Genomic DNA, 22467 nt, shown 5'->3' on the forward strand with positions numbered 1-22467 from the left:
AACCCTCCTAGCTGGCTGAGGGCGTACAAGGGGGCGCCCAAGCCTTGTGCATTATGAAGCCCAAACACACCTCCAGCTCCCTGCTTTCTCTGTCTCCTGAATGTTAGAATAACAGAGCTTCTGGGCATTCAGCACGCTTGCCCCCACCCCAAGCCTCTCCGAGATTTGAGCTGTCCTTCTCCACCCCTACTCGGGTGCTCAGGGAAACAATGGCTAGTCCTCAGGGTCTGGCTCCTTCAGTCTGGCAAGTGGGAAAGCGCTTCCTGCAACCCAGCGCTGAACAAAGTGGCCCGAAGCATCATCAATAAAATGGCAGCGCATCTGGACGCTCATTGATTTCCCTCTCCCAGCTGCTCTGGCTGTCCAGGTCAGCCCTCACCCTCCATCCTGGCCAGCAAACACGGCTAAATAGGGCGCGATCCCCCTTCTCCTCCACTCAGCCCCCACCCCCTCCAGGCAGTCGTGTCCAGCGAGCACAGCGTGGGCCACCTTGGCCCGAGCCGGCGCTTTGGGACCCTCCCTCCGCCTGGGGCTCAGCTTCTGGGACTCAAGCCCCGCTGCAGTGGACAAAGCCACTGGAGCGTCGGAGGCCACCAGGCCCACCTAGTAGCCCCCGAGTTCCCCTTCCTTTACACCCCCCCCCAATACTTTCCAAGGAATTAAATTCAGTCTGAGGCGCTACTGGGGATGTTTCACATGCTTTCGGTTCTAAGGGAGAAACAAAGGAAGAGAGGGGCTGAGGGTCCTGTCCCTGAACCAGGGTCTCCTCACCTGACCTTTGTCTCTCACAGCCATAACTCACTCTAGATATGAACAATCAACGGAAATACCTTAAAATAAATTCCATCCTCCCGGTGTGGCCTGGAGTCCCATCGCTAGCTCGCCCAGAACTGCTCCATGAGCGCTGAAAACTGCAGCCCGCTAGGAGAGCGCTTTCCGGAGAAGGGGAAGGAGAAGGAGGAGGTGGGTGCGAGGGGGTGGGGGGAAAAGCTCTCGCTCTGTAGAGAATCTAGAAAACGTAATCACAGGCAAAGCCCGCCCGGGTCTCCGCTCCAAATGCCACAATAATGTGCTGTATTATGTGCTCACGTGGTCATACGTCAACTTAAATCCTTCTATTTGAAATAGGGAATCACTGAAGGAACTAGGTTTCCAAGCAGAACATTTAGCTTTTGGGGAGGTGAAGCGGGGGACCTTGACCAGCAATGGGGGAGGGAAGCACTGTCTAGGGCAGTAGGACGCTGGGGGCATCTCCTCACACCCCAACACGTGGTGCCACACAAGGCCACTTATCTCCACTTATATTTCTTTACACACGATCCAGACACAAGGGAACAGCAATTCTGTCTCCATTCTTATAGTCCACGGAACTTTCCTTACAGTCTTCCACTCACACATAAACTGAACCCAGAGCACCCAAGCACTCTAGTCTCGCCTGGCCCACTGGCCAGTATGTCAAAAGGCAAGGTGCTAGCCCCGTTTCCAGAAGAAAACCCAATAAGGACTGGCCTAGTCAGTGGACTCCCTAATGGCCTGCCATTGTATGGAGTTTGCTAACACCCACACCATACACCACAGCCACTGGAGAAACCCAAAAGGCCCATAATTACCTGACAAAAGGCTGAAGCACCTCCTCCAAGTCCAGTTGGTTTTGTTCGACGGAACCCCCTAGAAGAGATATGCTTGGCTCTAGAGTGGTGGGTCAGGGTTTGCTAAATCTGGAGGGACCAAGCGCCCTGGCCAAATCTGCACTTATGCATTTCCTTAGTGCATAGCTCAGTGATACATGAAATTATAGGCTTCTGATGATGAAAAATGTAAGGGGAAATGATCTAATTGTCTCTGCAAGAGAGGGAAAAAAAAGAACCAACCTTTGCTGGCATCCCTTGAATTAACCTACAAGACAATCTAGGGCCCTCTCTGCAGACCAGTCTGCCCACCCTCCCCCAAGACAACTCTGTGTCCACCATCAGAAACTGAACTGGACCAACTCAACTCAGGAAGAACCTGGCATTACCCCTCCCCATCCCACTCCAACTCCTACCTTCTGCTTGGTGACACCATCCACTGAGTTTAACACTTCACCCTCTCAGGAGCCATCTAAAAAGTTCCTCTTTTCAGGTCTTAGTTTCTGAACTAGGGGAGTGCTCTGAGGTGGTAAGATCCTCATGCCATATTCTTTTGTTCCTCGAGAGTAGGTCTTCAGCTGGCTAGGCCTCTAAGTGTGAGGACTCACTTGTAGCAGCTGCAGGAAGCTGTGCATGATTCCTTCCCTCCTCTCCTCCCCCATAGAGGAGCAGAAGAGGCCTGGTGAGAATGTAAGGCCCTCAGCAAAGCAGCCTGGTCATGGGGATGTCCAAATCACAAGGGCAACAAAAGAGGAGGAGACCGAATCCCTTGGAAGTAAGCCCTGGCCTAAGCCAGAGGTAGTGTTCCAATAAGGTTCTGTCTGTGGGATAGCTGGAAGAGAACCTCTTTGTGAACTTTCCCAGCTCTGAAGGAAGCTACAAGATAGAAAGTGAGAACCCAAAGTGAAAACCTGCTTCTCTCAGGTTTTGGGGGTAAAGGACAGGACCAAAGGCTGGTTTCAAAAAGCACTCTCCAGTCCCCCAAGGACTCAGACAACTAATACACTGTCCTCCCCTTACCCCTCCACCCACACAATTTCACCCTGAGCTCTCCAGATAGCCTGGCAAACCCCCTTGCCTGCCCCCAACCAAAGTTTCTGCACAGGCTTCGACTCAAATATGAGAAGAGGCCCCCTTCAGAACTCTCAGAGCAATCTGGAGCAAACCAAAACTCCCGAGGCCATAAATCAATGGGAGAAGTCTTTGGTACTGCTTCAGAGAAATGCCTTAACGCCAGCAAGGCCCAGCAGCATCTCAGCTCCAGCCAGGAGCCTCTATACCGCTATTAACAGCCCAGTTAATGCTCCAACTGCTGTTTAACAATTAACATTAACGACTTGGGGTGGGATGGGGTGATTGGGTGGGATGTGAAGGGAAAAATCTGAGCAAGTCAAAGGAAATTTAACTTCTGAGGTGAAAACAGCTTCGCTATGAGAGACCTTGGTCTGGGCAAGCCCCCGGGGAACCAGCAGCTGAGAGTCCTCCTTCACCACTCTGAAACCCACTTTCCTGGAGCAAGGCTGTGGGTCTTTTATGGTTCAGTTCCAGAGAACAAGAATAGAGATGCTCAAGTATCTAAGTCCAGGTTGGGAAACCCAGCTGCCAATCCCTCCTCTACTGACTCCCCCACCCAACCTGGCCAGGGCTGGGGACACATACCCTGGATCCATGCACCAGAGCCAAAATAGCCATGAAGTTGTCTTGGAAGGAGCAGGTGACCAAGGATACAGAGCTTTAGTCAATATTTGCAAGGCTGTTGGCAGATTAGCTATATCTGTATTCAAACACTGCAATCTGATTTCTCTGTCAAAAATACACTTAACATTTTTCTCCCTTTACTTAACTCTAGTGGTTTCTCTACTCAGCGTCAGGTAGGGCCTTCTTTGCCCACGGTGTGTGTATGTGTGTGTGTGTGTGTGTGTGTGTGTGTGAGAGAGAGAGAGAGAGAGAGAGAGAGAGACAGACAGTAGATTATAGATCATTATTTAACATATTTCCTGTGGGTGCAACTACAGTACAAATGAGCTCCAAGTTCTCTGGACACATATGGATGTGTATATCATTTTATACACATGGCCGCAGACCTCTGCAACTATTTACACGTGCAGTGGTTCTGTTGTGTGCAGAGATGCAAATCATAAGTACACACTGAGTTGCAAATTCCTGAACTGCTCCATCTATACTTGGTATAAACAGACATACAGTAGCTGAGAATGTAACCAGCTTTACAATTACTCTGTTTACTTCTTATCTGATAAAGTAATAATTGTATCCGGAATACCATATCAGTCTTAGAGCAACACTGAATAGCATGTTTCGATTAATTAACAACCTGATATCTACTGTAGGAGCAGATTTCAGGGAAGACCGAGGCCTAGGGAATAGAAGATAAAAATCTCAGAAAACTTTTTAAAATAAGTAATTCCTGAAGGAACAAAGCAAATCCATTCTTTCAATCCAAGCTTTTGAAAGCTATTCTAGCAGCCCCTCCCCCAAATAGGCACGAAATTTATGGATCTTTTACAAGGTAATAAACCGCAGTAATTACCTCCCTGCATCCCAAACTAAGAGAACAAATTAAGCCAGAACTTGAAAAGAATTTTAAAGAGTTTTCCCTTGTTCCAAATAGGAAAAGAAAACGCCGAGACATACAAAACTCGTGCTTTTCCTATAGGAGGATCAGCGGATCAGCCTGGCTAAAGAAACCGAGAAGCCCAGCTGCCTGCGACGGTCTACACATTTGAGATACAGCAACTTCCCTCGTGCCAAGGAAAGGCAAAACGATAGGATAAACTGCAAGGCAGCGACACAAGTTTCCTCCACGCAGAGCTGGGACTGACCACAACTGCCGAACTCACAGTCTCCGCAGGCGCCGCAAACAGTCCACAAGGAGAGCAGCCCACGCAGCGGCCGCCGCGCCAGTGGCCTCTACTTGCTTTTGCCCTGCTGTTCTGTGTAGCGGTTTGGTCTGTCTGGGGCATGCCGGAGGGGACAAACACACCCTTCTGAGCCCCCTGCCCCACACACAGACACACATCTTTGGTCTATGCAACCGCCCCTCCGCACGAAGCCGGCTTTGGGGCAGAGCTTTGTCCGCTGAAACCCCGCATTGGCGGGGCGTGCAGCTGAGGGGAACCAGCCCCAAAACTCCTTTGAAGTTAAATATTGACCAGCACCTCTTTCAAAGGGCAAGGGGTTGCAGCTGCCAGGGAAAGTAAACTCCTGCCCAAAGGCCCGGTGCGAAGCCCGGGGCAGTGAAGAGTTTTGACGCAGCGCTTACCTCGAAAGATGTCGAAGACTGAACTCGAGAGTGTCTCCAGCTCCGGGCGCTCAGGGAACCGCCGTTTCCGGTGTCTGGGCGCTCTGCGGACAAACAAACAGCAGAGGGTGAACAGCGGCTGCGGAAGAAGGGAGTTGGAAGGCCGGAGTCCGAGGCGCAGGCGGCGCGGGCACCAGGGTGGCCCCCGGGGTGACGCGGACACGGAGGAGTCGCCAGGGCACTCGTCCATGCGGCGCACTCATTGCTCGAAAGGTTCCGGTCTACAAATAGCCTGAAGATGATGATTTATTTTTGTAAAATAAATACATACTCCATCTCCGCACCCACACTTTTTTTTTTCTTTTTATGGGGTAGGGGAGGGGAAGCGGGAAGAAAATGGACCAGACGGAGGAAGACAAGAAGGTGGAAGAGGCTTTCTGTTGGTGTCCGCTCTGCTGCGAGAGCTCCTCTCGCACCTCAACTTGGGGATGTGAATGCACGCTTTATTTTCTTTTGCTAACAAAGGGAAGCCTTGTCTGGGAGCATTCAATCACGGACTCTCCTGAAACCTCACTAATAGTGTTCATTTCTGTTTGGCGCGAAATCAGATTCCAGCTCAGCCCATGGGGCTGGGGCAGTCTTGCGAGGTTTTGTCTTCTGATTCATTAAAGCCCTGGGGCGTCCTTTCTCGGTCCCAGTGGGCTGGCGGGACCACCACAGCGCCCAGTCCCTCAGAGTAGGCCAGTTATGGTTGCTGGAAGTGGGAGAAACTGGGAAGGATGCGGGCATCAGACAATAACCGATCTGGGGGCCCTACCCAGCCTCCCTATGCGCAGCAGCCACGAGCCGCTCCAGGCCCTAATTCCACTGCCGCCTCATCCCTTAAGATATTTGCAACCCTCTCTTGCTCTCTAACTAGCAAGTGGTCAGCCAACTTTCGGGGGATGGGGGAAGACACTGAGGAGGGACAAAGAATCCTCCTGGGTGCTGGGTCCAGGCTTGGAGAAGTTCTTTGCTGGGCTGGGACTCTGAGGGCCGGTTGCTTCCACAGCTCTGTCCCTGCCCCACTATCCCTTCACCCAGGCCTGGGTGGCCTCCCCACACTCCAGCCTGCCCAAATCAGCCCCAGTGGCTGTCCCGCGTCCATGCAATCCTGCTGATAGTGCCAAGAGAGGCTACCAAACAGCCGGCAAGTCCCCTGACCCTCAGGCTTCAGGGCCCTCTAGCACACTGAACAAGTGGCCGCATACCAGCAGCTAGCTGCCCTCTGCCACCACCTCGACCTGCAGGCCCCATTGTCCATCAGGCACTTGGGACTCAGAATCCATGCTGGGCCCTTTCTCTTGTTCAAACTTGCCCTCTATGTCCCCAAAGGGAGTGCCCCCTGGCCTTGGGGATCCTGGCCTGACCCTGAGCAAGGTGGGGCTTAGTTATCCTGCATATTACCACTCAACTTAGCCCCAGAAGGGTCTGCTGCACCACCATCCACCACAACACACATCCCCACCCCCTCACGCTTAGGAGTACTGTCATTATTATGGTGATTATTGTTGTTGCTATTTCCTTATCCCCAAGTCAAATATTCATGGCTGCTGTTCCACCATAAATCGTTCAGACTAATGAGTCACAAAGAGATGCTGCCCAGGTCTCTCCCTCTGCAATGGCCGCCGCCACCGCGGCCTCTCTCTCCGCGTTTTTGGCGCTCGCCCGGCGCGGGTGATTTATGAACACCGGGAAAATTGGACAAAGCCGCGCGTCCGTCCTGTGGTATCTCTGCAGCCTTCCCCAGTGTGAATCAGAACATTACCAACTGTCTGCGCATCCGTCCCGCTTCATCACCAAAGCCAAGATGTGACCGCAGAAATCCCGGGCCCCAACTCACGTTTCCCCGGACGCGGCGCGCTCCGCAGACTCGCAGAACCCCTGCAGGAAAAGCCCAAGACCCAGCGTGGGCCCGCCAGCTCCGGTCCTGGCCGCTGACGGCCTCACTCCACCACTCCTGAAGGAGTTAAAAAGCCTTTGGATACAAATCTGAGTATGTGTGCTTTTAAAACTCAAATAGGAAGTTGGGGGACTCTCTTCTGAGAGATTCATTCCTAGTGAGGCCCTGACGACTCCGATCCATTCCTGACGATCCGCATTAATTATTTAATGAGTCACGTGACCACAAAGATTACAATTTCAATATCTCCCTCGAACAGGCGCTACACCTTTATCTGCTGCAACCAGGATCCTTGTTTGACTTTTTTAGTTCCTAGGCCTCCGAAACGCAGATGCCCTTGCCCGGCTCCCAGGCAAGCCACCACCATGTAAATTCCAGGGCCAGCCATAGGAGAATTAGTCATTCCAGGACTAGGAGAATTGTGGACAGTCAGGTGCCCTGATGTCGGTCCCTTCCTGAGCCCAGAGGTCAGCCCACCTGTCTCAGCGCACTGGCTAAAGCAGTTTGGTTACATAATTTCCCCAGCTGCTTTGGTGGCTCATCAGGCAAGAAACCACCCTTCTTCCCTGGCCTCTGGACACCTGTGGCCCTCCGTTTCAAGTGTAAGCTCAGATGCATATGTCCATTCCAGGCTTCTGCAGAGAAAAGATGTCTGTACACTTACCCCTACCCAAGGTGAGACCAAAGACTCTGTTCAAACTACACACTCATAAACATATAGAACGTGAAGGGGAAGCGTTCAGCTGCCTCAGTTTCCTCATTGGTAAAATGAGAAGACTGAACCAAAACGGGCTCCAGATCTCTTTTGCCTTGGACATCCTTTCAATCAGGGAATCTCTTTTAGCCCCAGGAATCAATCCCAGAGAGGGTGGGACTGGCCTGAAAGCAGGGGTGGGGGAGAGGGGCCCCCATGAGTTTGGGGCCTTGAGAAGAAGAGATGCCACAGTTCCAAGACTGAAGTTTCAGACTAGAATGTTTCATAACAGCGCCAGCAGCCTCCCTGATGCTATCAAGGAGTTAGAACACACTCTCTTCCTCCTCCTTCCCAGCCCCTACCTACTCTATGAGAGAGGAAGCAGTTATTCTTGGGCCAGTGTATAATATAGACAAGGGGCAACAGGAGCAGCTGTTGGGAAAGGTGAGCCTGTGTTCTTCAATACCAGACCGCAGCTAGGGATGCAGAGACCAAGAGAGTACAAAGAACAGCCTATTGCCTGCACAGAACCACCTCATTCACACAGGAAGTCCCAGGTTTCTGTTTGCTACAGTGATTCTTTGGGGGTTTTCTTTCTTTCCATTCCAAAGAGCTGTGGATATGTTTCTATGTTGAAAGGGCTGTAGGAAAGGCAGTGGTGAGAAAAGCAGCACAGATTGGAAGCTCAGAGAAGCAGGCGGACAGAGGAGAGATGGTGATACCCATCCCATGGGGAGGAGGCTGAGAAGTGGGGGGAATGTGGGCACCCTGGGACAGGTAAATATAAAGTCAGAGATGCTGTGTGGAGGGCCCACTCCGCATATATCTAGGTAATCTTCCCAGGAGCTCCATCCTGGGTATTAAGTACTCTACTATGCCTGTCACAGTTGAATTCCTGCTGTAATAAAACACCGGGTATATCGTAGATTTCAGCAAAACTAGGAAAGAGAGCCTGCAAAATGCCATTTCTCTTCATGGGGGAGAGTGTTAAGTACTTAATTCAAACTGTGACCGTTAAAGTGTCTCCTGTCCGATTAGGTTGATTTCAGATGTTGACAAAACTTTTATCTCCATCTCTGGAGTCATGCACAGTGTGGCTCTGTGACTAAAGCAGATGAGTGTGTGTTAGAGGGAAGGAGGGGAAAAGAGAGAAAAAAGAGGGGAGCATGTATAAGGGTCATTTTTGTAGGAGGCTTATAGAGCTTACGCAAAATACTGTCTTTAAAGGCCAAGGGTTTGAGGGGCCAGTAGGGTTCGCTTTAAAAAAAAAAATTAATGAGATAGAAAATTTGTCCTCTGGGTGAACTCTTATGGTTGCCCTAGCAAGGGGCAGACAATGAACGATTTTGAAGCACAAAGTGGGATTTTCTAAGCTGTTATAACAAACTCCCTTAAAGACCAAATCTGAAGCAGGCAAAACACTTGAAGAAATGACATAATCATTTGGATCATTGTGGGTAATTTTGGCTTTGTAAAACTTACCAATACCTTAACAATCAAGACAGCTTGGGCAAAAACTGCCATTTTGTTCTGGAATATTAGAAAAACAATCTCGATCCTCTCTCTTCTCTTCCTGGATAGATTTAGAGTAAGTGAAAGAAAGTTACCCCTTCCACCCCTATACAAGTGCCCCCAGTATGAAGCTAATGAGTGCCCCCGTACCCCTCCTTCCCTACCAAGGAGAAATATAAGAATTTACCTTAAATGATGATAATCTGCCATTCGAGGTTTTGCAGCTCGACACTCAATTTCCACCAAGAGTCTAGGCATTTTTTGAGCAGACAGCCAAGATGCTGAGTCTTTGCCCGAGACCACATTATTTTCAAGAAGATCCCTTGCTTCTCCACAGACTTTTCCCAGAGAATGCCTTTCAGAATTGCTGTTGAATTACAAAGAAGTATTTATTGTATGAGGTGATTAATGATTCCTGGGGAAATTGCTATTTTCAGCGTGATTTAATTTCGTTTTACAAGTGAGTGTAGTAGGGGGAGGGTTAATAAGTTTTAGCAGCAGTTGCAGGGCCTCCAGAAATCCCTGGCACCCACTGGCACCTTATAAAATGCACTTTATGCCAGGTTTGGCCTGCCTTGAGAAGGAGTGTATTTGTTTGCCCCTGAATTTTCTTGGGGAGAGGAGGTGGCCCCTCAGAGACTGGTGTCCACTTTCCTCTCAGATCTGGTTTGCTCCTAGGTAGAGAACGATCACCCTTGCCTGTTATCACACACAGAGCAGCCGAGGCGAAAGGGGTAACAGCACTGACTACTGGCTAAGGGTGGTTAGCCTCTGATGGGAAAATGTGTTTAAAAACCCTCTGATACTGCAGAGGTAGGTGAGTTCCCCCTCCCATCTCTGCTAAAATTGTTACATGAACTAAAAACTACACTCATTCAAGGCCAGGTGACAGTTCTAATATTCTGGGGCTAGTGGCTGTTGGTTTTCTGAATCTTGTTGCAGAGAACTCCCTTTGGTGACAACCAAGTCTAAATCCTCTTTACTAATTTGTAAATCAGTAAACAAATACTAGGGCTATGAAGATTGAGAAGTGGGGTTTGATTTCAACCTTTTGAATCTAGATCTCTAGGTTGGGCAGAAAGATCTGGGAGCATTTGAGGAAGGTGACCCTAGTTCAGAGATTGGCTTTCTTCCAGCACTTAATACTCCCAGGTCTACCTTGCTTAAGGTGTCATTATGCTTTTTCTTTCCTCAGAAGAAACTCTGGAGGGTGTACTGGGAAAATTCAGTTTATTTTGAAAGCTCTTGCTTAAAAAAAAAAAAAAGAAACAAACAAAAATCCCAAGCTGTAGTTAGTGAAGAAGAGAACCTTAAAAACAGCCAAGAAACAAAAAGCAATCTCAACTCTTTGCACAAACTAGTTTTTATCTCCAGGGAAACAGACAGATTAAGCGTGAAGGTGCAATAAATACCAAAGAGACCACTTCTTTCCAAGTGTGCTCAGAGTTCAGCATGTAGAACAGCTGCAGAAACTCCTGGGCCCACAGCACTGCGCAGTTTCACCTTTCATTGCAGAGAAGGACACGTTTCTATGCCTTACAGAGACTTGAAGCCTGAAAGCCTGGCCAAGTTTGGGAAGAGGAGCCCTCTCAGAGCTCAAGAGCCTTCCTGCTCTTTGGAACTTTTCCCACAGTGGGTCAAACTTGACAAGAGTTCAGCTCAAGTTGAACAAATTATGTGGGCAGTCAGTCCAAGTGAATGCAACTCAAGCCATCTACAGGATTTTTACATGCAAGGTCAACCATTTCAATTGAGAGAATATTTTTTTAAAAATAAAAGTAGGAAACACACAAATATGTCTCAGAACTTTGTTTTTTAAACGGAGTTTATTCTTAGCACATGTCTTTCTATAGAGCCACACCATAATTTGTAGAGTTGCACATGGGTCTAAATGCACTCCCCCTCCCCCAAGATTGTGCCTCAGAATAAGACAACAGTATCTCCACAACAATATTTTAAATAAATGAAAGAAAGGGAAACTAACATGTATCACATCTACCATCAAGGTCTGTACATTTTGAGAATTAAATAATCTTGTGACGTCCACAATGTCTACTCATTTATTCAGTTCGGTACAAGCTTGTATGAGCTGCCTTAATGAGGGAAGGGGAAATAAGGAAGATAGGAAAAGGGTCTGATTTCTTCTGCTTGCAACAAATATACATGTACATGTCCCCAGTCAGCATGGGTTGCGCGACTGACTTTAGCCATCTCAAAAGTATTTGATGCCAAGTGGTTCTTCTCAGGTACCCAAACCTGGCAGCCTTGTTCAGGCCAGCAGGTTGTTCTACCAGCCAGCATCTTGGCCATTGTCCTCTCTTGGGTGGCAACCAGCTCACACTCTTACCCTGATAATGTCTTCTCTTTTTATTATCCTTTTCACCAAGCTGAGTTTTGTTTTGGGGTCTGTTGTAGTCCAGATGGGGAGGAGTGGATGGGAAAGGGGCAGATGAGGAAAGAAAAGCATGTGAGGGAAAGAACTGGTCTAGAGCTCTGCAAGATTATATGGACGAGGGAACGGGCGTGGAGGCGCCCTGGTTGGGGTGAGGATGCGGGTTCAGGTGTGGGCTCTGAGTTTGTGGTTTCCCCGGTGGGCCTGCTGAGGCCGAGGCCGAGTTGGAGGATCGCATCTTAGTGTTGGGCAGTTTGTGATCCTTCTTCCACTTCATCCTTCGGTTCTGAAACCAGATCTTGACCTGGCGCTCGGACAAGCAGAGCGTGTGGGCAATCTCGATGCGGCGACGCCGGGTCAGGTAGCGGTTAAAGTGGAACTCCTTCTCCAGCTCCAAGACCTGCTGCCGGGTGTAGGCGGTTCGGGAGCGTTTGGGCTCCCCTCCATTATAACTGGGGTTGACTGAAAGCCCATAACCCCGAAAGAGAAAGCCAAGGAGGAGGGAGTGGAAGAGAGGGAAAGGAGGAGGAGAGAGAAAGTGGGGTGGGGGAAGAGCAATTGGACATCATCATTATATAATAACCTGACACCAAGTTCACGCAAGATACATAAAACGGCAAAGAAAATGTTTCACAGGCTATTGACAACGGGAAACACCCGAGAGCCATAAAGAATAGTGCTGGGCATTGGGGCTGAAGAAAAGCTTCAAAGACACATGGCCTGAAGCCTCTGCCAGGGCAATTAAATTTATGGGCGCTATAATTACTGCCCTAACAGTTTGGCGTCTCGTAAATCTCCCGATAAAGGGACCCCGGGTACAAAAGGATTCTCACGTTGGGATCAGGCGGCTGGCTGGCGCGCACACACCCACATCCCACTGTAGCTTGAGCCAGCTGGGGGCTCCCCTCCCGAGGCCCCCTACCCCTCGGCCTCTCCCCACGACCCCCGCCCCGACCCTGGAACCCGGGCTCGGCCCCAGCCCACCCTCCCGCGCCTCCCCAGCGGCGCCACGTACCGGCGCTGACATGGATCTTCTTCATCCAGGGGTACACCACGGGCTCCTTGCCCTTGAGGCCCAGCGGGCTCTTGTCGCCCAGGAGCAGCGGGCACGCGGGGGCGCTGCCCCCTGCCGGGACGCCCGGGGTGGCGGGAGCCGCCTCGCAGCGCCGCGGGGGCGCGGAGGCAGCCGCACGATGCTGCGGGGGAGGATGCGGCGGGGGCTGCCGCCCAGGCGGCGTGACATGGCTCGCGTGCAAGCCGTGCGCGGGACCCTTGGCGTGCGCCGGGGGCTGCTCGGGCTGCGGCGGCCGCCCGGGGCTGGCGCTCCCGCGGTAGCCATAGGGGTAGGCGGTGTCTGCGGCACCGTGCGCGGGGTAAAGCGCGGCTGCGGGATAGGAGGCCTCGCGGGCGGCCCGCGGCGCGTAGTAGGAGGCTGGGGGCTCTCGGCTGCCGCCCGCGTGGGGGAGCTGGGGCTGCTGCTGCGGCAGGTGCTGGGCCGCGGGCACTGGGGGCTGCTGGTAGCCCGGGCCCCCGCCAGGGCCGCCGTCTCTGCCGCCGGGGCCGCTGTGCTGCGCGTACTCCTCGAAGGGAGGGAACTTGGGCTCGATGTAGTTGGAGTTTATCAAAAACGAGCTCATGGTCATTAATTTGTGAAGTGCAAAAATACTAATTTTTCTCGCGTTGTCGTTTTTCTGGGCTCGCCGAGGCCCCTCCCCCTCCTGCCTCGCTTCCCATCCCCCCTTTCCTCCACTCCTTTCCCCTCCCCCGCTGTCAAGCGCCCACCCCTCCCCCTCCCCCCTCCCTCCGCCGCCGACGCCACCAAAGTTCGCGCCGCTCCTCCCCCGCGGCTCGCCCGCGCGCGCGTGTGCGTCCCCGGTCTCGGCCCCGCGCGCGCCCCGCCCAGTACCGCCACGTGACCCGCCCCCGCCAATGTGCGCGCCGCGCGCGCGGACCCGGATCAGGAAGCGCGCGGGCGGGTGATGGATGCTGCTGTCCGGCTCCAGGAGGAGGGAGGGAGCTGGAGCTTTGGGCGTCCAACCCCCCAACTTTGAGTTCCGCTGGGAATTCAGGGCCCGCAGTCTTCTGGTCCTCTCGGATGCCCAGACCGAGCCCTATGCGTACCCTACTCTGGCCTAGGCCTCGGGGCAGACAGGCGGCCGCGGCCCAGCGCTGACCTCGGGGCCCAGCCTAGCTTGGCCTGGCGTCCTCAAGGGTTCGAGGCCGCCTGGGGGAGGGAATGGCGTCGGGACCAAGGGGGTATTCCGTTTTTTATCCTGGCCGGGGAATAAAACGAATGAGGCTAACACCGGTTTTCTCACCAACTGATTCCCTTCTGCACATCATGCTCGCCGCGTCCGCGCCCAACGTCCCCAGTTTGAGAAGCCAGGCAGGAGCCGAAAAGGGTGGGTGGGTGAGCAGCTGAGAGAAATCGGCCCCTGGATGTAAAGCAAGGCTATTCCAATACAACCGGATGAGCACTTTTCCTTTTTTCTTTCTTTTAGAAGCAGAAGCTATTTGGTTTTTTGCCTTAAAAAAAAGCAAACAGAACCTTCCTAATAGCATCTCATTTGATGGAGGTGTCAATTCAGAATGAAACATGCTCGAATGTAGTAGATGCGATTGTGAGAAAGTGGTCCAAGGGTGGCGATGGATAGAAGCGATGATGCCGCCACAAAATCGAGCGTTGAGACCAACAACTTCCTACTGCAGAAAAATCCCCAAACAAAAACAAGCTAAGGATAGCATAGGCACTGTGCCGACGGGTCTTTTCCCGCTAAGAATTTTGTTTTGTCTTTTAGCTGTTGCTTTTCCAGGCTGTATCTGAGGCTAAAGTTATATTTAAGGACGGTCTATAATTTCTGGATTGCTGAAAATTAGCATATTAATGATGTCAGTAGCTCTGGAAAGTGGGGAGAGAGGACTGTTGTCTGCCATTTGGTAATTGAAATTTGATGGGTAAACTAATTATGCCATTATTAACAAATAAATTACTTATTAATTCCACGTAATGTTGATCTTCGAAGTAAATACTGATGCCTTACTCGTTGTGTGTACTTTCCCTTTCCTTTTCTGAGTGACAGACACACCTAGATCCTCTACTTTTCAGCCTAGATTAAAGCAGTGCATTTAACTAGCGTAGTCACCATTCTAAAAACACTTTCATATTGGCATGTAAAGCAAGGATTTTTCAGCTGGTGCACCTTAGTTGGTTTTTCAAAGAGCAATATAAACTGCCTTCTCACAACTGAGTCTGGAACGCAGGCAAGGAAAGTCATAGCCTAAGCCTGGAGACACTTCAAAAGGAATGTGAATTCTATCTTCATTTATATCGGTTACTCATATGAGTTACTAAATGCTGGAATATATCCATTTGATGGATAGTCATTTAATGCTTAGCCACATAAAGCCCATTATATGTGACTAATCTTTAAACTAATTTAGGAAAAGAGGTTAAAAAAGGGATCATGTTAGCTTTCTAACTGCAATCACCCTGAAGTGGTACAAAGAGGTTTTCCACATTGGATGTGTGTCTGTGAAGAGTGCTGTCCATTGACATGGCACACCCTGAAAATTTTAAAAAATGAAATCTAAGCCACAGACAGAAATCAACGCTGAGTGTAAATCTTTAGACATCCTCTCTAGACTCTCTAGCCTGTGATATAGCTGCCTAAACCAATATCTCTCTACAGCAAGAAAAAATAATATATACATATATGTACTATATAACATGAATAATATGTACATAAAGTAATCAGCAAAACTGGGCTAAGCTTCTGGGAAGAAAAAACATGACAAGGAAATTTTGCCTCCCTCCTCGTGTCATCAGACTAAGGTCTTAACCATGTCTGTTCAATATTATTTACAGACACTAAAACACAAAATTCATGTTGTTTAGCCTCAGAACCTTCTACCGAGTTTCTATTTTAAAGTATTAACGAGGCTCGGGCACTGTTTTGTATATGGTTAACCTAAACGAGTTAACTGCGCCTGTGTTTCATGTGGTTCTATTACTTTAGGAAGATGGGCTTACACAGAATCCCCCCAAGGCCTGTAACTTGTCTTTGTGGTTCGTATCATAAACACAAACGGAGCCAGGACCACCAAGTGTTATCTCACACACCGACATTTTGACATTTTACTGCAAGATTTATGGCTGTAATAAACAATCTCAGTACCTTTTCTGATCCTTCCACAATCTCTCTTTGCAAGCCATAGCATCATTCCATTGAATCAAATAATCTTTTGAAAAACAAAACAAAAAAACTCTTGCCTTCATATGCGATCCAAGACACCAAAGTAAAGCCAGGAAGAAACTAACTCAATTAATAAGTAAACTGAGGTTTACCAGCAGCATCTTGCCCGAAAAAAGATGGGATGCCCTGAAATCGAGCAGAGAGGGGGTGTGCTAATCTCCGCACGCCAACTGGCTCCAGTCCCAAGCAGGGTGAAAGCGTTATCCTTTTCTTGGGAAACTGGTAAGCACATTTGCTCATTTCCACGTGCAGGGATAACATATATTCCCAACAAAAGCTTTCTTAAAGTCCCATTAAGTGAAATAACTTTTCATCATGTCCTCGAGTCCCAGATGGAGAAAGAGAGTGAAGGGAGTCCCAGGGAGAGGGAGGGCGAGAGGGGGGCAGTGTTTTGCAGCCTAGTTTGAATCTGATTTGAATCATTTTGAATATATTTGGAACAGCCTTCCCTCTTGAATACAGCCCTGTCCCAAGTTTCAAAGTGACCGAACAGTGACACCGTGTGCATTTTGTTTCTTATTAATCTTACACATTGACAGTCTTTGTTAAATCACAAGGCGCGCCCTTCACCAGCCGACATTTTCATATTTGTTAGACGCGCTGACCTGAAGTTCACCTCGGCCTTGGACTTTGCGCTTCTAAAAGGTCTATACGGTGTCTTTTAGAGAGCGGGGTGCTTTGCCCAGGTCACTCCTTCTCAGGGAAAACCAAGGCAGGGGGAGCAAAGGAAATGTAAACGTTATGGAATGTATTGACTGTATTTGTCCTTTGTTCTCTAGAGCGAGAGTCCCCCAGACTGACTGTTCGCTGTCTGAAGCACGTCTCTGGAGGGCACAGGAGAAGGACTGAATTTCAAAATGCCTGATGGTGGCATCTGAGGGCTTCCCCCACCTACAGTCGGCATAGGATTTTAGAGAAGCAATACTTTATCAGCCATTTGACCAATTAATTGTTTGGGGGTAATTTCCTTATAGTAGTTTATACTAATGAACACAACCCAGGCATAAGGAATATGAAATTCATATCCGGATTAGACATGAATTTTAACCAGGATTGTGTGAAAGGCCTAAAGATTAAAATCTTCCAAATAAAGAAAGTAAGCACCCTAAAATCAATAACTTCTGCAGGTACATTTTCTTTGAGTTGAAAAACTAGCTAAGAGGTGTCTGTGATTATTGAAGCTGACATGTTCCTAAGGTGTGGCGCGTTTTTAACCAATAACACAATAACAGGGTTTTCTCAAAGAGACACATAATTGTCTTGGTGAGTAATGGGGGGGGGGGTTCCGTTTTCTCCATTTCACTGGCCCAGATGTGGTGAAGTGTTCGCTGCTGTAACAGCAGTCACCACAGTTGTTCCTTTTCCTCTGTTCTCATCTGGCACACCCCCATTTGGCTTCAAGCTCTTGGCCAGAGTGAAAACTTTACACATTGCACAGTGGAAGCAACCTGACTACTTCCACAAAGGCAGTGTTTGGGAAATATTTGCTTTTACCCCTGAACATACCTGGCACCAGCAAATCTAATCAAGCAGACTATAGTGGGATGATCTTAAATGTCCCTGCAAGGGTCTACATTTTGAGTAGTTGAATTAGCTTATCTCTAAAAAGAAAAACCTAGGAAAAAAATGTCATCTTTCTCTTCTCTGTTTCCCTACACGAATTACTTGAAGATCAATACACAGAAAAGGAAAATATGTCCCCCAGAAAATAGATGCTAATGGCACCAACACTTAACGTTAATATAGGTGCATGAAAAATAAAATATTGTTTAGCTTTCCAGTTGCAGCGCACACACAAGGCATGGTTCCAGTAGGCTTCCCTCACACACTATTCCCTTTCTTTTCTACTCTCCCGCCCTCCCTCCTTAGCTTGCTTCCCCTCTCCTTGGCTTTCATTCCAAATGTATTTTTAAAGAGTATTTTCTGGAGAATAGAAGTCTGTCACGGTGGTTTTGAGAAGAGGTCTGGCATTTGTGGATTCTACCTTCCTGCTCAAACGGCATATTCTTTACAGTTTATTCACCCATAGATTGTAGCATTTCTCTTACATTCAGTGTAGGGTTCACAATAAACATAATGAAAAACTTTCAACAACAGGAATATTTTCCTGGTACCAATAAGCATTTTCTCACTGGTGGAGAGGGTGGAGGAAACCTGCCCCTTTTGGGAGGGTTTCCACTTCTTTTCTCCCCTTCCCAGCTCTTTGCATTTAGTGGGTGGCAGTTTCAGAAAAAGCATTCTGTCCTTGAAAATTGCAAAGGATACATTTTGCAAGAAGTGCCTGTGTTTGCCCTTGTTCTCACACACTTTAGGAATCATTATAGGTACTAAAAAGGAAAAAAACTGGCCAATCAAAATCATAGTTTTCAAATAAAGGAAGTTTCCTGCCCGATCTCTTTCCTTTGAAGGTATGATGGAACATTGGCAACTTGCTACATTATTTCTTAAAGGTCCACTGATGAGTTTGAGCTGTTTTATTTTGTGACAAACCCACAAACAGACTCCTGGTTCTCCAGCATCTAGGGTGTTGGTGTTTCAATAATCTATGCCTATTTACCTGCTGCTATTCCCTTAGAATGGGAGCGATAATTCAAGATGAAATACAGCATGTATTAGTCTTGAAAAGAGGAATTTTTCTATCCTTTCCTTCGTAATTGAGGTCATTCAACCACTAGGGTTCACCTGGAGTCCATACCGTGATACACGCGTCACTCTGAGCCATTTTATCTTTTGTGCTGATAGTCAAGATCGCAACTCTAACATTGACATCAAACTCTGTCTGGGCAGATGACGAAGAGCGCTGCACAACGTAAACTTTTGACCCTCAACTTTTTGACCTGCAGTTACAACCACAAAGATACACAAAGCTGTGCCTCTTCTTTCAAGGGGAAGCCCCCCACCCCAGGAGCTCAGGGATGCCCTGCTTCTGCCACTGCCTTTTGGAGTAAGAGGGTGAATTGGATATTTTTGTGTGTTTGTGACTGTATTTCCTGTCAAATCAGCCTCCTACCTCCTTTTGTCATCACTTAAATAGGAATGAGATTATTTTAAAATCACTCATCATTATGTTTACAAGGAAAATTTGGAGTAGGAGGCTTTTGCGAGGGGAACCTCATAAAAAGCAAAAGAAAAAAAAAAGACGGGGAGAAAGCAGGCAATGGAAGCGGGAGACTTTTCCTTTATTTAAAAATAAAGACGCAGCCCTAATTGTTGGGAAAGCTGGCCCAGGCAGGAGAGTTGACTGTGAACTTGTACTAAAGCGTGCTCTGCTGGCGATTCCTAGGGTGTGCAGATTTATCTTCTCTGCATTTACTTAACCCGGCAGTGAACTGCACGGGCGTCATTTGTTAGGCGATGACAGACTTCACCTCCAGCAAGGGCTGCTTCACAAAATCGCAATAATTACCCAATAACCTTCATAACAAATATTATTATTGAAAAGACCGGTTTGTGGGGAAGATAACTGGTGGGAGAAAGGCAGCTTTCTTTGCAAAAAACACCAAATAAACAGTCCTAGGCAGATCTTTCGGTTCTGGGGTTTAGAATGGCTAGGACTGTGGCTCCCCTCTCCTATGTGGGTGGGAGCCTAGGCAGACCCCCTCAGCCCTGTCTGGAAGCCCCGTTTATAGTTTTGTCATTGTCTAGAAAGAAATTCTGCCTTAGAAGCCAAAGGGATGGCGCCCACAACGTTCTGCACTCTCCATGGTGGGCAAACCTCGGACAGACTCCAGAGCGAAGGTGGGGGAGAGGCTTTGCAGGGCATCTTTCAAGCTAAAAGGATTGTTTTCCTCTTTAATAGCCTATCTTTCAGGATGTAATTTGCTCTCCCCTCACTAGTTGTTTGGATATAATACTCTTCACATCTCAACAAATGAACATGACTCCGTTTCTGGTAGAAAATTCTGTCTTGCTCTTCCAGAGCTGCCAACAATGAAGTGGGGGAAAGAACAGGGGGGAAAAAAGGAATCTTGGCATAACGTTGTGAAATTAGAGCATGGAAACCCTAACAAACCCCTAAGTAAGTGTGACCAGAAGCTTCCTATTATATTTATAGTTCAGGAAATATTGTCTCTTCAGCTTGTAGAAACAAACGGGGCCTGGCACGTTTCGGATGCCTTCTTTTACAAAGCTAGGAGCACAGACAAACACTTCTGCCACCAGCTGAGGCTAGATGTCTTCATAAAGCCCTTAGTGACAGAGATTTTTTTTCCTAAGTAAGTTCCTCTGCAAAAGCAACCCAAAAGAATGCATGAGAAAAAAATAACTTATTTACAAAATGAGCAGATAACCAGCCATCCTCCTTACTATGCTTCCTATGAAAATAGGAAGAAAGAAAAAAATTCCTACAATAACGCTCACATAGGTCTGACTGGATGCTGCATTTTAAAGTCATTTAACCACATGTGAGTTGGCCTGCTGTCTTAAACTCTGAAGTTTTATGATGATTACAACAGACAGAAATAAGCAAGCTGACAATATTTATAGCCTGTAATTTTTTTAATGCTTGGGAAAGATTCCCCCATATTGTGTGATGCTGGTCCAAGAAACTTTCTGCCCATTCCCATACCCAGAGTGGGACGTGACCACAGAGGTGGTGTGGACACTTCTTCCAGGCATGTTACTCAAATGAACCTGCCAGCAGCTCTATCACTCTTTTTTTCTGCCGCTAATTTTAGTCACCAAGAAATCACTCAATCAAGATCACCAAATGAATAACTAAAATAAAACCTTAACCTAGTATTTTCCAGTAAAGAATCTGAAACTCAGAGCAGCAGAAGAAAGACTCCAGAATTCTCACAGACATATAAAATAATAAAAGAGAACCCAAATAAAGTTTATATTCTGGTTCCCACTAAGGTGCAGACACATCTTCCTGAGTGCTGAACTGCTCTCAGAAAATGCTCACTTTAACAGGTTACACAAAACGACCTCAGGGATTTGCCTTGCCACTATTCAAGAGGAGTGGGACTTGTGGGAGGGCTTCGATTTTTCAAAAAACTTCCCAGGTTTTGCTTTCTGAACCTCTGACTTCGGGGACATCTGTTGGACTTATGTTGAGTGTAAGTGGCCTCTGCACAATAAAGTCTGTGGAAATTCCAACTCTACACTTTAAATGTTTTCACTTTAAGGACTTAGTAAATATCTTTACCAATCAGCACTTGCAGAGAACCACCTAGCTAGCTCCTAAGGAGAAAAGCATTTGGAGACAGAAGATCTCATTTTTTTGTTTCATTTCTGAGTTGGAGGATTTGGCTTAGTTCTTCATACAGGATGGGGGAAATCTGCTAGATCCCTTGTGGGTACCCATTCAGAGAAAGACCCCAGGGCAGGCCACAGTGTCCCCAGTCATGGCTTTGCCACTGAAGAATGTAGAGGGTTGGGGCCAGAAAGGGTGGCTGAGACCAAGGTGGAATTGTACCCAGGAAAAATCTATCTCACCCATTGGTGCAATACTGGGGACTGTTTTGGAAATCATAAATTATGTAAATTTCCTGGGATCAAACAGAAAGAGCAACTAACAAAAGAAAGGCGGAAATCTCCTACAGACAAACGACCAATTTCTTCCCTAAACTACCCTTTATGATGTGTGAGGAAAAACAACCTAATGGTTCTGGGGACTTTTAAGTTGGACATTGAAGACACCTCGATTTCCCCCCAAACTTTAGGGCACAGTTTGGAAGACAGAGTTTGCCTGTATATTGAGGGGGATTAAATTAATCTTTAGTGCTATCTAGGGAGCTGCCTAAGTTGCCTTTTGAGGGTCCTGTGCATAGATTTTAAATTCTACAAAAGAAGAGAGGAAAAGGAAAGAATAAGAAAGGCAAGGCAGAAGAAAAGAAAGCACTGTAACGCCTTTCATTTAGCTTGGGGATTCAAAGACTAAAGTTAAATCCGGCCATAAAGTTTATTGCTTCAGACTCACAGGCTGGTGAGAACAGTCCCACCGAAATAAAAAGAACGTGCAGGCAAACAAGGTTCAGGGCCTGGTCCCTGGTGCGGGGGAGGGGGTGCTGAGCCCTCCCCCGCAAGGTGGGGACACGCGGTCCCCAGGGTCCCGCGGGCGCCAGCGGCCTGGGCTCGGCCTGGCGACCCAGGGACCCAGCCTAGAGGTGCCGCCCGCGCCCGGCCGGCCTCTGCACCCTCGGGCTCTCCCGAGCCAGGCTGCGACCCGGCCCCGAAGGCCGCCACCTCGGTTCAGTGCTGCCAAATGACCCCGGCCCGCGGAGACGTATTGCCACAGCCCCGTCAGAAATCCCGCCAGCGTCCGCCTCGGTCCTGCCCGGGCCTTTCTTTCAAACTCCCCAGCGCGCCCCAGCGCAGCGCGGCCTCGGCGCCCGCGGCCGGCGCCCCCCACCCCCCGGCTCCCAGCCCCCACCCAGGGCTCCGCAGACCCAGCAGAGCTCGGCCCTCCAGCCCCGGGATGGGGGTCGGCCCTGGCCGGTCTCCGCACGCAGGCCCACTCGCACACAAAAATCATCTTTTTGCACGCCGGCGAGAGCAGCGGAAGTCATTAACATCCGCGCTGGCGCAGCAATTAAAGTTAGGCCCAGGGATGCGGCGCGGCCACAGGCGCTCTGCACCGTGGTGCCTCCGAAAGCTGGCTCCTGGCGCTCCTAATTTGGGCAGAGGGAAAGTTTGCTCTCCCCTTTGGAATTCCGAGGCAACCTCAGAGTTATTGAACCAGAGAGAGAAAGCGAGAAAGATCCAGAAAGAAAGTTTTCAGAGTACAAATAAACTTGAAAGCGCTCAGGGGGCGAACTTACCTTAACTCGGAGGGAGCCATTTT

At 48.8% G+C, this 22467-nt stretch overlaps 1 protein-coding gene across 1 annotated transcript; it reads right to left on the minus strand.

Annotated features, from left to right (window-relative positions):
• Window positions 1–10842: 10842 nt before the first annotated feature.
• HOXA4 (homeobox A4) lies at window positions 10843–13114 on the minus strand. Its single transcript, XM_068549195.1, has 2 exons — window positions 12443–13114; window positions 10843–11889 (listed from the first exon to the last, which is right to left on the minus strand). The coding sequence occupies exons 1-2, from the start codon at window positions 13068–13070 to the stop codon at window positions 11537–11539; spliced, it is 981 nt and encodes a 326-aa protein (XP_068405296.1). The 5' UTR covers window positions 13071–13114; the 3' UTR covers window positions 10843–11536.
• Window positions 13115–22467: the final 9353 nt, after the last annotated feature.

The sequence above is a fragment of the Eschrichtius robustus genome, chromosome 8 (genome assembly GCF_028021215.1).
Source record: "Eschrichtius robustus isolate mEscRob2 chromosome 8, mEscRob2.pri, whole genome shotgun sequence".
Classification (NCBI taxonomy): Eukaryota; Metazoa; Chordata; class Mammalia; order Artiodactyla; family Eschrichtiidae; genus Eschrichtius; species Eschrichtius robustus.

Bases quoted from the DNA above. Each gene is read 5' to 3' on its own strand.
- HOXA4 (XM_068549195.1), bottom strand. From the start codon at position 13,070: ATGACCATGAGCTCGTTTTTGATAAACTCCAACTACATCGAGCCCAAG. The intron at 11,890-12,442 runs GTACGTGGCGCC...ATGGGCTTTCAG, and splicing joins GAAGATCCATGTCAGCGCCG to TCAACCCCAGTTATAATGGA.